The 17,756-nt window shown below is 46.5% G+C and overlaps 1 protein-coding gene across 6 annotated transcripts in view; it reads left to right on the top strand.

The window, feature by feature from the left end:
- Positions 1–17,756, top strand: part of Mbnl2 (muscleblind like splicing regulator 2) — a 155,254-nt gene that overhangs the window by 121,646 nt on the left and 15,852 nt on the right. For 2 of the 6 annotated variants that reach the window (XM_052190635.1, XM_052190638.1), the window contains 2 exons: positions 5,088–5,123; positions 6,404–6,498. The exons of 2 other annotated variants lie outside the window; for them this stretch is intronic. In XM_052190635.1, coding sequence (XP_052046595.1) covers positions 5,088–5,123; positions 6,404–6,498 — 131 coding nt within the window. The remainder of the gene's footprint in view (positions 1–5,087; positions 5,124–6,403; positions 6,499–17,756) is intronic. 2 more of the 6 variants (XM_052190637.1, XM_052190640.1) reach the window with 1 other exon arrangement.

Below are 17,756 nucleotides of genomic sequence, written 5' to 3'. Positions count from 1 at the left end.
GGGTGACTAGCATAGCTTAGGCAATAGCAGGACGGGATGCTGTGGATGGGCAATAAGTAGTCCCTGTTAGCTGGGCTGTGTCTGTGCGCCCTCTGCTGGATTCCCCAGGAACAGCCCAGCCTGTTGGCAACTTTCTGCAGGCTTTGGAAGCCTGAAGGTGGACTGTAGCCCTGTTAGTTCTGTGAATCACAAGTGTTTGTAGCATGTTTGCTCTATGCTGTAAAGATCACAGTGGGTAACAGTGTGGATTTTGTGTACTGGAGTGATAATTGAACTTCCAAGAAACTCACTACCCTTCTCTGAAGTGATAGAAAATAATTCTACTAGAATAAATTCAGCATAAGCTCTCACTTAGTTATATAGGCAGATGACTGTGGCAGGGTTTCTTGTTTGTTTGCTTCAGGGAATCTTTCTTATAAACCCATGTTTCCAACTTTATATAAAAAAAATGACAGCGATAATAATCATTTACCCTGGTTGTCTTTAAACCTCTGCTGATCAGGTGATGACACTGGTGATTTTTAGCAGATGGTTAGCCCATTATTTTCAATGATTTTTTTTTAATCTTTCTGTTAACGTTTTTCATAAGCAGTTTTCATAGATACGGTCGAAAGCCTTTTGGGGGTGTGTGTCTTCTTGGACAGTTACCTGCAGTGGAAGGCCATGCATAACAAAACTTTGATATGTGCTAAAGTCCTCCCGCTGACACAGTGTGAATCTGGGTCTTAGGAAACCTGCCTAAGGCTTTACGACTTCAATGTAAGGCACAGGATATGGGAGTATTCTCCACAGCCATGGTGGGTGGAATTTTCTTCTTTTGTTTCTTTTTTTTTTAATAAAAAATTTTATTGGGGTTATTTTAACCAAGACGTTTATACATTTCCCATGCTGTGATAAGAAAGTGGAAAAAAATCACACATGGTCTCGGAAACAGCTGTGTGACAAAATAGCTTTGGGCATCTCTGTGACAAGTTCATTCTGAATTGCTCTAAGTATTCTTGCACACACTGTCACTATTCTTCAAGATGGCACAGTTCTGTTAGTGGCAAGAAGTTATTTGCATTTTGCAGATGGAAAAACTGAGGCTGTGTTTACACTACGAAACGACATGCATGCACACAACTAAGAATTACCCAGATAGCTCTGGCTCACAGAAGCCTGAGACGAAGTCTCTGTGCAGTGGAGGAAGGAAGCACATGTCTGAGAGGCTAAGTTATCCAGAGCATCTGCACCCTGGTGAAACGCTGATCAGGTCAGAGTAAAGGCATTGCAGAGTCCTTCCTTAAAATACTTCATTACATTGGAAGTGCCTGTGGAAGGTTCTGGGCCAGACATTTCTGAGTAATGAGAAACCATAAATGTTACATAAAGTTTCTCACACACTTATAAAGGTCTGTTCACCTTCAGTGGAAACCGTCTGCCTAAATTCAAAACGTATGGACTCTGTTTGGTTTAGTGAGCCTTCCTTAAGCATGTGTGATGGTCTGAGTTGCAGACATACAATGAAAATGTAAAGGGCCCCATAGTTGGGTAAAAACCAGAGTCCACAGTATGAAGGTCAAGACAGAGGGCATCTTCAGCAGATGCAGGCATACATAAACAACCCAGAGCAGGGAGAGTTTACAAGCAGGAGAATTTGCTAACAACTTTAAGGGGGTGGTTTTACGTTAGGGGAAGAACATACTGGGCAGGTATGACAAGAGTGGCTTTGAAGACTAGAGCACCATCCTCTGGAGTAATAGCAGACATTACTCACAGGGTCTGTGGGAAGAGCAGAGGGGAAAGAACTAGGTAAATGGTGGGACACAGATTGCAAATCAGAGCAGAACCCGAATCTGGCATTAAGAGAGCAGTTCACATGTCCTGAGCTCCGTATGTATGTACCATGTTCAAATCACCCTTGGCCGACAGAGGGGGCTGGTGAAGCAGCCTGGCCAAGCACTCTCCACACTCAGGACACACCCAGGACACCAGGACACCCAGGCAGAGTGACACACTGCCTTCTCTGGCTGATGGCTGACAACCCTTGTATAGTCACAAGGGTAACCCAGGAAGCCCTTGAAAAAACCCGTTCACTGCAGAACACAGGAAGAATAAAGGGGGATTTTTCAGAAGTGACTTTGAAGCCTAACATGGTTAACTCTAAAGTGGAATATTTTACAAACTAGACCCTTTAATAACTTTCAGGAATAAGTTTCCCCAAAAGTGATTTTTACAGTGGACTGGAACACAGATCCCCACGCAGGGGCACCCCGAGGAGCCCTAGGCAACTAGTTAAATAGGATCTCTGCCTTTCTAAGTCCACAGCAGAATGAGAAAGATGATAAAAAAAAAAAACCTCATATAAATAGGTTAACAAAATTTAGAGCAGTGTGAACGAAAAGGTAAAGAGTTCAAATAATTAAAAAGAAACGGAAACGGAAACCGGCTTAGGTTGCAGGGGAAATGGAGAAATCAAAACAAGATGATTTTCTGAAGAAATGACTTTGACACCTGAAGAAAGAAAGATGTGGCTAGCAAAAGAGTATTCTAGATTGGGGCAGGGGAGCCCAAGATTAGATTGAAAGTAATCAGTTGAAAGCAATGAAGGGCCGTCCAGGCCGACCTTGGTGCCAGGGAGGAGGGATGCGGCAAGGATGGAGTCAGGGCCGGGGCTGGAAGGGCCTCCATGCTCAAAGCAGCAAAGCCTTTCCAGGTGTGGAGGGACTGTCCAGATGTGGAGGGACTGTCCGGTGGGGCGGAGCCTGGACTGGAGAGGAGCAGGAGGCCCAGGCTGGGTGCTGCTGAGGAGCAACAGAAGTCATGGCCAGGCAGGCAAGTCCTCGGCTGCTTAGGAACAGCCTTGTGCTGACACAACAGGGAGCTGGACCTGAGAGTAGCATGAGGAAAAAATGGCATCACCTAACAATTGAGGCTAAAGGTCACCCAGGGCGTGGTATCGGTCACATGTTTCCAGATGTGGAGGAGACCAGGCAGGAAAGAACGCAGCTTAGCATGATCATTGGAGACCCTTGTGGAAGGGAGGGGTCAGGAGAACAGTCAGGCAGAGAGACTTTCGACCTGGCAGGGCACAAAGGGTGGAAGCCCTAGGATCATTGAGAGCTTTGGAGTGGATGATGTGAACAGAAGATCCACAGCGCAGAAAAAAATAAATAAACACAAAGGACCCAGGATAGGCTGTAAAAACCCAGCACATATATATAGGAGTATTCAGTACACGCTTTTAGAAGTGCATGTGTGTTTGCATGCATGTGTGTATATGTGTGTGTCTAAGAATTCAAAGAAAGAACGTGGCTTTGTGTGCAAAGTGTTGGCGAGTGGGAAATTTCCCGGAAACTGTGGATGAAGGTATATAACTGTGTTCTGCCAATCCGGGCAAAACAGAGGGAGAATGAAACCAGCTAGAAGGGGATTGAAGGACTGAGGGGCAAACAGGAGCAAGGGAATGAAAGGAACTTTCTAGATGTTTATGAAAGTAGAGAGATGGAGATGGAGGAAGAGATGGCTCGAGCTGTGTGTCTGCACATCTGTGTGTCGCAGTGTGTGTGCCGGGCTGGATGTATGGCCACATTTCTGGGGATGGAAGGAAGGAGGGGGAGGGAGAGAGAGGGAGGGAGGAGGGAGGAAGGAAAAGGAGAGGAAGAAAGAAAGAGAAGGAAGGAGGGAGGGAAGGAAGGAAGGCAGAAAGGAAGGAAGGGAGGGAGGGAGGGAAGGAAGGAAGGAAAGGAAGGCAGGAAGGAAGGAAGGAAGGAAGGAAGGAAGGAAGGAAGGAAGGAAGGAAGGAAGGAAGGAAGGAAGGAAGGAAGGCAGAAATAGCCACTTGGGTAGCTGTTTGCTAAGTCAGTGATGCCAGCCTGGTCAAATGTAGGTCAGGCAAGAAGGTCCTTACGAAAGTGAATGAAGATATGTAGTTTCCAGATTCACATCTAACATCTCAGCAAGTAGCCCTGAGACCTTCAGCAGAGGTAGCTACATTCGTTTAAGAATACCCCTCAGACACCTTCATGACCCTGAGTTTCTATTGCCTTCGCTTACATTCTGAGGAATAGAGCCAGTGGAAGACAGTCCCTCAGAGCTCCTAGCACATCTTCCCGCCATCCTGACTTGCATTGCTGTTCAGTCAGAATTTCATGACACACGTACATCATTAAGACCATTCACGGATAACACAGTTCTTCCCAAAGAAGCAGTGAAGTTAGCTTTCCTCCTCCCACTGACCCAGACACCAATCAACACTCCCTAACTCTTCCATCTCTCAGAAGCCCCCTTGAAGTAGCCATGATCAAAATCTCTCACTGGGGTCCTAGTGTGGTCCCAGATGTCCATGATTGCTCATATGGTACTTAGACTTCACTGTTTTGTGCCACCCTGTTGCCACAGCGAGTCTCCTAGCCAGAATAGATCCCAGAGCTATGTAGCAATTTCGTTCAGAAGCTTCCATCTACATTCCCAGCACCCGAGTCGTTGCTCAAGCGTCCCCTCCCCTACCCAGCAGGGCTGTGATTTAGAGGATGTGAAATCTCAGCTCACTGTTCTTCTTTTCACATTGCTATCACACAACACACATCTCATCACCCACCAGACTCAGCGCTGTGCGCGTGGTGCACTCCAGAGCGTAGCGCGCTCTGGCGAGCATCAGCTCTGGCCTGGATTTAGCTTGGAACTCTACCTCCAGCCTTGCCCTTGGCACATACTGCACACTTGACCTTGGAGGAGTTACTGTGCCTCAGATTTTTTCATCTGTAAAATACTTACTCTCCACCTGACGGGGTTAACTTGATTATGTGTGTAAAATCCTTTGAGGTCTTCAGAGAAGGACACAGTTGTATCATCACATGCCATCCTCCTTAGGACCATGTCGCCCTAGAATAGGAGGGGAGAGTACTCAAGTACTCAGAGAGTGGGGCTTGGAATCTTATTGGCTTTAAGTAAGTGGGCTCTATCTGCTATACTGACAATGTGAACGGCCCTGAGAACTGTGTAAACTAACCTCCTTGTGCTTCGATCTCACTCTGAATGTTAACTCTAAACCGCTAACCTGTTTCTTTCCCTTTTATTCACCTTTCCCCCCCATTGCATGACTTCAGGGTCAGTTTTGTGCATGACACCCGCTACCAGTATTGGTAGGTTCCAACCTTTTCTTATTTGTCTTTTATATGACATGCAATGCCTTCACTGTTTGACAATTATTTCAGAGACAGTAGAGAATGCCTTAGGAAGTAGATCTGAAGGCTTAATAGCTTTAGAGTTAACGTGTAAGCTATGCTTGTGTATTCAAGAGAGTGATGGTTTATAATGTGACCTCTTAATGATAGAACGATCACCACAGAGACATAAAATCACAAGTGCAAGTGTGCTTTTTTTTTTAATGATTTGTGTTGTTTCTCTTTATAGTTTATCTGGTTTAGCATGAAGCAGAGGCAGGCTAATTTCATCAATGTTTTAAAGTTTCATAGTGGTGTGCCTTTATCTCCTCTTTGCTGTGTGTTAGAGTTATCAGAGTTTCCCAGAAGTACTTAACTTTGACAAAAAACAATTATGCTTGGGTGTATTGTGAAACCAAGTGTCTGAACTACCCTGCTTACGTATCTTTTTAGAGGGCAGACTTACTTGTAATGGCTTTGGTTTTTTTGTTTTGTTTTTGCTTTATTTATTTTTGTGCCTCCACATTCCCTTCGATGGGGAATTTTAACAGTGGAGTCTTCTCTCCAATTCAGGATCTTGGCACACAAGTCTGTCTTCAGGACAGCCGATCCATTTCACTTACAAATTCAGAAAGTAAACACTTGCAAAATGGATCCGGTTGCTTCATAGTAGCTGCTCTAGAATTTACACCAAGGCCATTTCTTTTGCTTCACTGCTTAGTGACCCAGGTAAAACCTGGGGCCACTGAAATTCCACCTTACAGATGTGCTTCCAAATTAAAGAGAAAAATATTTTTTGGTTTAACCACAATTGATTCCAAAGTTCATCCTATTCCAAATTAGGCCCGAAGGCCTATGATTTTTTGGAATTTATGATCAGTCCAGTTGGTTCATTGGATATTACCTGTCATGTTTTGAGAAACAGCCATAGCTATAGTCATGATGTCGTCCTCTGAATTGGGAATGGTTCTGTTGTTGGAAACAAAATGTGTATAAATTCATTGATCAAAGCAAGGCGCTTTGGGCTTTCTGGGAATCACTGATTGTGTTTGAAAACTTCCTTTAACTGTACTTGTAATAAGCTATTTTCCCTTTTTATTTCTCTCCCATGCTTCCTTGCTTTGCACTGTGATCGCATGCCATCTGCTGGTTAACCCATGATGGCTTGCTGCTCTGATATTCACCATGCCAAATACCACTTCTCTTACCATAATGCTACACCCTCCTGTTCATTGCTCCCATGGTTCCCCTCCTGAAAGTACCCATGATGCACAGCGCTACGTCCGCCACTGTCTCTGCAGCAACAACTCCTGCAACAAGTGTCCCCTTCGCAGCAACAGCCACAGCCAATCAGGTTTGCTCCTTTTAAAGCTTTTCTTTCACAAATCCCAAACTCTAAATGAGTGCTGATATTTAAAAAAAAAATTCTCAGTGAGAATTTTTTTTTCATGTTTATCCATCCGATTTTATTTTTTAATTAGTTTTACAGCAAGCATTTGTGGACAGGTTGCACTTATTTAGAGTTAACATTTACTGCAAATAATGATGTAGCTATGTTTTGTGTTGCACTGTTTGTTTTCGTACCTAATATTGTGTAATTAACCTGACAGGCTTAAGTTCCTTTTAGTACAGTGTTGCTTACCCAGTGGTTTGTAAATGACACATAAAGAACGTAGAACTACGCCCGTGGACGCTCCCACACCAGCTCCACTTTGATTGGCTCATTCTATGGGGGAGGAAATTCTCCTCCCATACCCCAAGTGTCAAATTTGAGGTCCAAATAAATCTCAGGAACACTGACCTTAGTCACAGGTGTTGACTCAGTGTGCCCTGGAAGACCTGTTCAGCTCCAGTGCTAAGAGACCAGTGTGCTACTGGTGTGCTGGGCTCGTCACAGCTGGCTTTAGCTGAATATGAGAATAACTATGAGTGTTGGCTTAATGCATGTGCCACTAGGCCCTGGGGATGCCTCTTGTTGGGGAGAGCCAGGGGGCTATTTCCTGCTCTGTGGCCACAAGCTGACTGTGTCCCTGACCCTGCCTAGCAGTTTACACACATGCTTGCCGGCCACAAGGGACAGGCGTGAGATGGCGGGCTACGCCCTCATCTCACCTAGGAGAGCGCCTCCACATGGAAGCCCACCCTTCATATGATAATTTAGGGGTTTGTTTTTTGTTTGCTTTTCTTTTCATTTTGTGTTTGTTTTAAATAAACTCAACCATGCTGAGAAAGGGCAAAAAGGATTTTTTTTTTTTTTAAAAAAAAAATGTAGGTCGAGACCCTGGGAGGAGGGCCAGGCAGAGAGGTGAGATGGTAAGTTAAACATTAGGAGACGTTGTGCCGGGGTGTGGATGGCTGTTTCCTAGCTTCAGCCTACAAGCTGGAAGGACAGATTCCCCTCCAGAACGAATCTGTGACCCTAGTGCTCTGGGCTTGCTCTGAAGGAGAGGCGGTACTACACTGCAGGGCAGGAATAAATGCTACCCTCCCTGTGTCCTCATAAAGCAGGCTTAGGAGACGCAGCAAGGCTAGTAGACAGCAGGGACAAAATAAGAGGACAGTGGCTACGTCTCTGCTCTTCACAAGTACCAGCCTGGCCTCCACGGAACACCAGCCTGGCTTCCAAACCAGTAGCACCAAGAGCAGCAAATAAATTCCTGAACTGGGAAGACCTGAAATCTGTTTGTTATGAGGTTGTTTGGTTCATTCCGAGGTACTAAACAGGGATGAAGGACAGGAGGAAGATCGTCCGCCCTTCTGAGTAGGTCCAAGCCCTTCCACTCACTTGGCGTGGGACATCTGGACGCTTTGTGAGCCTAGGTCCTGCCTCTCAAAACCGGGGTGCTGTGAGATTGATCCACTTTGTTAGGAAATCCCCTTCCTGTGGAAACAACCTTCTGTGATCCTATAGGAGTGCCTGCTACAGTAAAACTCCACATTTATGACAGATTGGGTCTCTCTGATCCTCAGACATCTTTCTTAAAAAGAGAGAGGGGCAGGATGAAAGCACGCTTTAGAGCTGTAGGGCAAGGCCCTGTTTGCAGCCACTCGTGCATGCAGCCACAGTGATAGATGGCCTAGGGGCCCCAGTGCTGTCTGTAGAAAGCACTGAAGTAGTGCAGTGTAGAGGCTTGTCTAGGTGTACAAGGGAGGAGGGAGCAGACAGGATGGCTGGAAGCCTAGGTCTGCCACCTCAGGGCGTGACTGATAAAGGAACTACCACGTTTTCCTTCTATTTAATCCAGAGCAGGGAAACTAGAGGACACAGGAGTGGCTGTGCCCCAATCCTAGATTCCTTCTGAGTTTCATGATTTGTTAAGACCACTGTTTCCCTGGTGGGGCACGTTGATGGTGAAGAGAAATGAGGCGTCAATTCCCCTGAAGGTCTTCTTACACATGCAGACAAAGCACAGAAAAGCAGAGCACTACAGTAGAAGCTTTCAGGCATGAGAGTCATTATCTCGAACTCAGAAGAGCCAAGTGACTACCAAAGAGCTCTATGCACCTAAGAGCAGGAAACTCAGAGGTGGCCAATGGCAGTGGAAACAATAGGTTATCCTCGTGTTAAAGTTCACTCTGTAAATGCCAGTTGAACCAGGCCCATGTGACCCACGAAAGTCAATAAAAACTCATGAGTCTGGAGATTTGTGACTGCTTTGCAGAGAAGCTCAGGAAGGAAGAAGTGGGGGCGGGGCTGTGGAGGGCGGGGCTCAGTGAGTGACAGCCACCCTGCTCTAGTCCTTCAAGAGCCATCCACCACAAAATGCAGTTGTTTTTCAACCATGTTTTGGCTAATCAGGACTGCCATTTCAAACACTGAAAACTTAAGAGGTACTCCTGATCAGATGCAAGGGACTTGAAGGAGAAACTGGGCAACCTCCACCCAGAGCATTTTACACCAGCGCCCCCCACCCCCCAGACACATTGCCAGTCAGTAACCATAACTTCAGCCTAAATGCCTGGAAATCTCTCAACCTTAGACTAGCAGTTTGAGAAAGACAGAATATAAATACATTTTGGAATTTTTAATTTTTATTAAAGAAATAGCTGCTTAGCTCTAAAAATACATAGTAAATACAAATATAACAAGCAAATTTATTGAGCTATTTTCTGATAGAATTTAATCTTAAAATAATAATAATAACAACCACTTACTCCATAGCAGGTATGATTCTAAATGTTCTCTCATTTTACATAGCTTGACCCTATTACAGTGTGTGTGTGTGTGTGTGTGTGTGTGTGTGTGTGTGTGTGTGTGTGTGTATGTGTAAAATAGATACCACCGGATCCTCACTGCGGTTTTATGAGACTGGTAAAATGTTCATCTTTCTCATTTTATAGATGGTAAAACTGAAACAACGTTTACCTGTGTCACCTGAGGTGACAGGGCTCATAAATGGCCTGGTGGGGCTTACTTACCGCAGGCAGGTTGACGGCGGAGAGCTTCCTCTTCTGTCCATAACTTGCTGCCTCCTATATAATAATGAATGTTCAAAAGTCATATCTCACAACGTAACTCTCAGGCAGGGGTCACCATAAACACGGATCCTTTCAGGAAGAGGAAGCAGCCTTGCTAATGTCCCCAACAAAGGAGGACACAAAACTGGGAAGATGAACGTAGACATAGAGGCCGGCTACTTCGATGAGCACCAGGTCATGTTTAGAAATTATACAGTAGACCTCTCGAGGGTTAGGGTTAGGTAATGCCATGACCTGAGAACATCATCTATAACGTCTAAAGAATAAATCTAAGAAAGAATTAGCCAGCAGTCTTCGTAAGCTGGGTGTGAGGGCTCTTTTCTTGTGTAGATTTGATGACCAGCATTGTCCAGTGTCATAATGTCTTGGCGACAACAACAAAGGCATCGTAAAAAGGTGAGATGATGTGCAAGTCAGCTTCAGCCTGGCACAGGGCTACAGCGTCTAGAGCTGATACAGAATGAACAACTTAGTGTGTAGGCTACCTATAGACATTTTGTCTTAATAAAAGACAGATGTGGGTTAAAATCCCTATAACTTAAATGATTACAGAACTGTGCTTCCAGTTTTTTTGGGGGGATTGGATTTTCAAAATCAAATATATTTTACACATTAGTACACAGGTACACAGGTGGAGGGGAGGGACGTAGAGCTTAGCTGGGAAAGAGCCACTGATCGGATTGGTCAATGTACCGGGGTTGCCCCAAGTTTGCCTGACCGTAGGTGGGCATTGACCTCAATGTCTGCTCCTTGTTGTTCACTAGGGATCTCAGGCAGAATAGCTGGGGGAACAGAAGCTAAGAAGATTAGACAGCTGGATTTGAGGCAGGAGAGTCTGCAGAGACTTGAAACATTGTAACAAGATCCTGAAACAGTGGCTGCTATCCAGGGCTTGCTTAGCCTGGCCTTTGCATGTTACATTGGAGAGTAACTTAAAGCCAAATAGAAACGTCAAACCGCCTTCACCCCCTGACAGAAGCTGTCCAAAGAACTCCCAGGTGGCAGAAAGAGATGCGGGAAGGCATGAAAGTAATTTCTTAGGCTCTGAGTTCTTTCCAGAGCAGTAGCTTGGCAGCTCCATTGGTATCATCCAGTGTTACCAGTACACTGGTATCCTACCCCAGTACATTGTTACGGAGCATCCTACCCCAGTACATTGTTACGGAGAACTACCAAAGCCTAGAACCCCACAGGGTTGCACAGACTCCCCTCAACTATAAAGAGATCCCACTCTCTGGCTCTACGTTCTAATTCTGTGGATAGAAAAGAATAAACCAGTTCGTTCTGGTTTGTGAGACGTCTGGGAGAAAAACAATTACAGTCTAAATATTAGGAATCTCTGGAGCTCCCACACAGTGCCTTCAAAAACCAAAGTCACATGATGTTTCCATCACAGTGTGAACAAACAATTAATTATGTCTCCAAAACATGCCAATTCGTGGTCATGGCCTTGACACTTCATCACACCCCTGTAAGTCCTCCTAAGTTTAAGCTCACTCAACAGATAATTAGCTTTAAGAACCGTTTACTGCGAGTTAGTTGATAATGTGTCCGTCATGTATGTATCACATTTTCAGTTACAGTTATTTATTTAGGGTGGGTGTGTGTGCATGCACACGTGAGCATGTATGTGGAGCTCAAAAGACAACTTGCAGGACTTGGTTCTCTCCGTCTACTATCTAGGATCTAGGGGTTGAACTCGGGCCATCTGGCTCCGCACCCAGTGCCTTACCCACTGAATCATCTTACCGCCCCATCTTTTTACTGAAATATCTGTTAAGCTAGAAGTTTTCATTTTTCAGTCACGGCAGATATAGGTGCATTACATCTGACATACAACCTCAATAATATTCTACCAGAAAAAAATAGTACGAGTTCCTCTAGCCAGATTCACCCATTGTGTTTTTAACTGGCCGTTCTGAGAGCTGCTTTTAAGGAAATCCTATGTCGCCTTACTCACCATCATGGCCACTGTGGGCATAACCCAAAGCCACGGAGGGAAGGATGTTCCGCTTCATCCCTACCACAGCTCGGCCTTGTAGGAATTCTATTATTCAGTGCCATCTGCTGGGACTATATTCAGACAAATGTAGGAGGCCGTCAGCATTTCCACTGTTCATCACTTGACCCATTTTAGGGCCCGTGTCTGTCTCACACGAAAGTATCTTGGTTCTGCAGGCCCGGTGTGGGAGGGGCAGGTTTCTGTCACTTCTCCCTCCTGGAATGCGCAGCAGAGTGGCCGCCCACCCGGTGCAGAGGTTCAAACTGCCAAACACTCCTTTCTCACAGTCTGCTCAGTGCTGGGCCCCAGAGTGGCACTGCATGCTGGGTAGAAAGCCATCAGACTCCACCCCTTCTGCACTGCATGCTGGGTAGAGAGTCCCCCACCCCCAGCTTTTCCACTTGTACATTTAGTTTGAGCCGGCGGGGTGACTGAATCTGACTGCCAGAGTGGAGGAGTCTAGATTTACTGGCAGGGGGGAATGTTTTCAAAGATAAAAGGACACTGCAGGGCTTATGTGAACTGGATGTTTTGGTTGGTCGGTTTGTTTGTGTGTGTTTTTGTTTTGTTTTATCTTTACCTGAGATGGCTCTACAAGTAAAAAGCATTTGCCACACAAGCCTGAATATCTGAGTTCAAGTCCCAGAACTGAGTGAAGAAGAGAATTGATTCTTACATATGTGCATCATGACACCCGCACACTGCCATTCACACATGCACATTGTATACACACACACACACACACACACACACACACACACACACACACACACACACACTTAAGAGATCTCTCAGAAAATCAAGAGAGAACAGCCCTTTTCTTCGCTGGCCTCAGAGACAGCTGCTTCAAGGGTACCTGCAGCGAGGTTTGATTAATGAAAATACTTAGATTCTTTAGGGAAAGTAAGTTATGTAATCACTGTGATCCAGTACAGTTCCGGGTTTTTTCCGAATGATTCACACCTCCTGGTGAGAGTCTTGAGCTGCCTTTTATACATGGCACCTGCAGACACAGCAGCTCTAGTTCTGAGCAGCGAGCCTGTCAGGAGGATCCCGAGGTGCCTGGCGCGTTGCCCTACTTAGCTCCAGATTCTATACTCTTTCGAGTTTTGATGGGACTTTGGGTGGGGGTTGTTTTTGAATTTAAAAGTCATATCCCCAGAGTATTTTGGCTTGTGTAGGTGCTAGTAAAGCCGTCTTCCACCGCTCTAATGTCGGGCTGCTGGCACAGAGCTGCGTGGATATGTAGTTCATCTTGTGTCTTATTCCCAGCTGGAGGTCTTCAAGGAAGGGCAAACCTTCAAGGAAGGGCAAACTCGCTGCCATGCATGAGCTCGGCCAACGCCCGAGGGCTCAGCGATGGGCGGGGCTTTTCTCCAGGGCAGCTATTCCAAACAGACCAAGTGTTTTCTCCTTTCTGCATCCAAATCTGGATGCCATCTTACACTTCTACCTGAGTGCTGGAGAAGTAACGTGGTGTGTGTGTCTGTGTGTGTGTGTGTGTGTGTGTGTGTGTGTGTTGGGGTGGGGTGGGTCCCAAGAACCTGTGGCTGCATTTACAGAAATGGAAGAGGCAGTAACTTCCAGGATCACCTAACTTTCAGTCTATTCCAGTTAGTAGGGATTCTAGAGGTGATTAGGGGTCTAGAGGTGATTAGGGGTCAGCGGCTTAGTAAGGAGATATGAAATCACCAGAACACGCCCCAAGAACATGAAACAACCCCCATGTAAATATCACTGTATGGTAAATAAGCTCCAAGGTAAGATCCTATAGCTAAGCTGGGCGGTAGTGGTGCACGCCTATAATCTCAGCACTCTGGGAGGCAGAGGCAGGTGGATTTCTGAGTTCGAGGCCAGCCTAGTCTACAGAGTGAGTTCCAGGACAGCCAGGGCTACACAAAGAAACCCTGTCTCAAAAAAACCAAAATCCAAAAACCAAACAAACAAACAAACAAAAAAATCCTATAGCTAAAGTAGCCAGGGACACATCTCTGCAGCATATGGGGGAGACTGGGAAGCGGCAGTCCAGGCAAACCTGGAAAATATGCCAAAGGTTAAGGCGAGGGGCTCCAGCGATGGTGGTGTCAGCAGGACTCCTGCTCTGCAGGCCTGAGTGCCTGAGCTCAGTCTGCCGGGGCCCAGAGAAAAGGTGCATGCAGAGCTCCGTCGTCCCAGCCGTGGGAAGGTGGCAGCAGGAGGGTCGCAGGGTCTCGCCAGGCCAGTCAGATACACAAATCCAAGCTTAGCGAGGCACTGTCTCCAAGCATAGGGTGAAGGGACTGTGGGCTGGCTCGCTCAGGAAGCTGCTTGCTACACAAATACTAAAACCTGGCTAACCTGTGTAAAAAGCTGAGTGTGGCAACACAGCTCTGGAGCCCCAACAGAGACAGGTGAATCCTGGAACTCACTGGCTGTCTGGTCTAACAATCTTTGAAGTCCAAACTCAGTGAGAGTCATTGCCTCAGAGAAATAAGGCAGAGTATGGTTAAGTAAGACACAAGATATCAACATCTGGGCCCTACATGTATACACACACACAGACACACAGACACACACATACCACACACCACACATACACACCACACACGCATACACACCACACATATACATACACCACACACACATACACACACCACAGATGCATATATATATATATACATACATGCATGCATACATACATGCATATATACACACATACATATACATACATACAGGCATATAAATACATGCATACATACATGCATACATACATACAGTGAAAAGCAATTGAGTACATTTGACATTGACCTCTGACTTCCACACGCGTGCGCACACGCAGACACACACACACCTGTGCATGTGCATCACACACATATTCACAAAGGAACCCATATACATATGAATTAAATGCCAGAAACAAGAGTGCGGTCGAATGAAAGGGGAATTCAACAGCCTGTTACTTTACACAATTTTGCACTCAAGCCCATAACATAGGCTCTCTTGTCACTTCCATACCTGAAGAAACGAAACCTTAGGTTTAGTTGTATCGTTAATGGGTGGCAACGGCCGGATTTGACCTCAAAGCCTGCCCCAGTCGATTTCTTTCTGCCACGTGACAAAACACCTGAGATATCAGCTTGTGGGGAGCGACCTTCATCTTGGCTGGTGGGGTTTCGGTCCATGCTTGGCGGGACCATTGCTGTGGGGTCTGTACCGGCACGGTGCATCATGGAAGGAATGCATGGCTCAAGAGGCCTGGCCATCTCATGGCAGCCTGGGAGCTAAAGAGAACAGGAGAGAACAGGTCACAGTGTCCCCTTCAAGGTCACCTCTCTGAGGCTCAGTTCTCCAGCGTAAGCTCGCCTCATGAAGTTTCCTACAGTCGCCCGTTAGCACCGAGCTGGAGATGAAGCCTTTCTTTAGTGGTCAGTCAGCTCCAGAGCATTGCAAATGCAGTGTTTCTCTCTTGTCACACACATCTCCAACAGCAGTATAGCTTAGAAAGGATCTGAGGGTCAGTCTCAGGGCTGGCAGGGTAACGCAGCAAGTAAAGATACCAGGCCTGAAGACCTAAGGCATGTACGCGCGCGCACGCATACACACACACACACACACACACACTATATCGTTAAAGAGATGCTACAGTTACAGATCTAAGTAGGGTAATGGTTTATCTGAAGTGAGCTTTAAAAGCTTGTTTTGGTCCTGTTGGGTGACTAGCTTGGAGCATGGAACAGAAAACGCTGTGGTCACTCAGAGAAGGAAGTGGAGTGCAGGTGTCCCAGGAAGCAGGAAGAACGTGTTGTGTCCGTGGAGAATGCATGGGAACCTTAAGGGCTGAGCATGAGCTCACCCTCAAGTGACTTCTCCACCAGCGAGGCGCTAGAATGAGGACTGAGGGAAGAAGAAACCCTGGGAGAGGTCACCTGCCCCACAGCCCTCCTTCCCTGTTGGCATTTTTGCTTTGATTTGTACTAGATGAGATTGGATGACAGGTATTTGCTGACAAGGGTTTCCCCTATTCTAGCTGTTGGACTCTGTCACGCCGGTGCATGGCATCCGATGCGCCGTGATTCCCGGTCTTTAGTCTTATTCCCACTCTTTGCTCTGTAGAACTCAGACCCGCAGGGCGCATGTGGATAAGCCTCCTGTATCAAGTACAGGCACTCACCACTGTTCTCCAAGGGGTGTTTCTAAAAGAAGTATCATTAAATTGATCACTGGAGGATGTCTCTCAGTGCCCTCCAGTCATGGTTGCATCAGGTGAAGAACAGTTTCAGTTAAATCGTTCAGATGTAAGCAAGTCCAAAGAACAAATTAATACAATCATGCCATTCCTGTAGAATAAAATGTGTGTGTGCATGTGTGTGTGCATGTGTGTATAAGTGTTGAGGCCAGCGGTCAACAGTAAATGCCTACCCAAATCACTCTCCACCTTATTCTTGTTTTTATTACAGTGCCTGTCACTGAATCTGGAGCTCTCTTTTAGCTAGACTGGCTGGTCAGCAAACTCCAGGAGTCCTCCCCTTCATCCTCCTAGCACCAGGAGTCCTGCTTCTCCCACTCTTCCAGCATCAGGAGTCATCCCCTTCACCCTCCCAGCCTCAGGAGTCCTCCCCTTCACCCTCCCAGTACCAGGAGTCCTCCTCCTCCCATTCTCCTAGCACTAGGAGTCCTCCCTTTCACCCTCCCAGCACCAGGAGTCCTCCCTTCATCCTCCCAGCACCAGGAGCCCTCCTCCTCACCCTCCCAGCACCAGGAGTCCTCCCTTCATCCTCCCAGCACCAGGAGCCCTCCTCCTCACCCTCCCAGCACCAGGAGTCCTCCCTTCACCCTCCCAGCACCAGGAGCCCTCCTCCTCACCCTCCCAGCACCAGGAGTCTTCCCTTCACCCTCCCAGCACCAGGAGTCCTCCTCCTCACCCTCCCAGCACCAGGAGTCCTCCCTTCATCCTCCCAGCACCAGGAGTCCTCCTCCCACTCTCCCAGGACTGGGGCTGTAATGATAAGACAGTACACTAGGGTTTTCACATGCATGCTGGAGACCCTAACTGGAGTCCCCTGGCTCAAGTGGCAAACACTTTTCCCACTGATCTCTCTCCCCAGCCCTTGGATAACATGTTTATGTGATACAAGTTACATTATAAATTGTAATAGAAGCTGGAATCACTCAACAAAGTGCCTTGCCGAACTCCCATAAATTAGCAAAGTACGCAAGCTTAGACCCTGATTAGAGCAGTTTTTTCTCCATCTCACCAGCTGCCTTCCCGAGAAAGTGCTTTAAATGATCTCGGAAGGACCCCAAGGACGATAGAGCAGACAGACAGCACAGATGTGACTCAAGCCACCACCCAGCTTGAAGCACTTGTCGCGTGCCAAACATCACGCACAGCGTTTGATGTGAATTCTCTCCCTGAAAGCAGAATCATCCCTGAAGAGACCATTAGAGATGCTGAGGAACTTGCCCAAGGTTATACTGCTACAAAGCAAAGCCCAATTTCAGACTTCTCTAAACTTGTAAATCTCCGTTTTGTAATGAAACCCAAGAGTATTGGACTGGTTTGCTCCCAGTTACACAAGGATGAGAAACTTGGTCTCCTAACACTATGTGTAGGCCTTGGCTGCTCTGCTGAAGCGTGGTGCACAGCGAGTTGCTAACTGTAAGCTGTTTTGAAATAGGAAACTTTGCTTCCTCCTTGGAGCATGGGAGGGTTTCTAAGTCAGCAAAGGTACCAGAGAAGTCGAACTTTGTCTTACTATGCTTGTTCTTCCGGTGTTAAGTCATGCCGGTTCCCTCAGTCCCACTGTCCTTGTATGCCATAGCTGGTCCTCATAGAACAGCTTTAGTTTCATGGGTTCAGGACAGGGTGTTAATTGACTAGATTCCTATTGCTGGCGTGAAAAGCCCTGAAACATGAATTGGGACAGACGTTTAAAAGGGGGGGGGGGGCCTAAGAAGTGTGTAAAGGTAAAGAAGTCCATTATGTGCCCTGCTCCTGGACCGGGACTTTTGAGTTGTTTGCTGAAAGTTTGTCTGTTTGTTAAGCATAAGCTGGAAAGTCCCTGCTGACTTCTGAAGCGTATGCAGGAGCTACATGAGAAGTGAACTCTTCAAAATTGAACTGCAGACATTTATTTGTTAAACAAGCTTGG

Source organism: Apodemus sylvaticus, chromosome 8, assembly GCF_947179515.1.
Source record: "Apodemus sylvaticus chromosome 8, mApoSyl1.1, whole genome shotgun sequence".
Taxonomy (NCBI): Eukaryota; Metazoa; Chordata; class Mammalia; order Rodentia; family Muridae; genus Apodemus; species Apodemus sylvaticus.
This window is presented reverse-complemented; position numbering and strand designations above follow the sequence as displayed.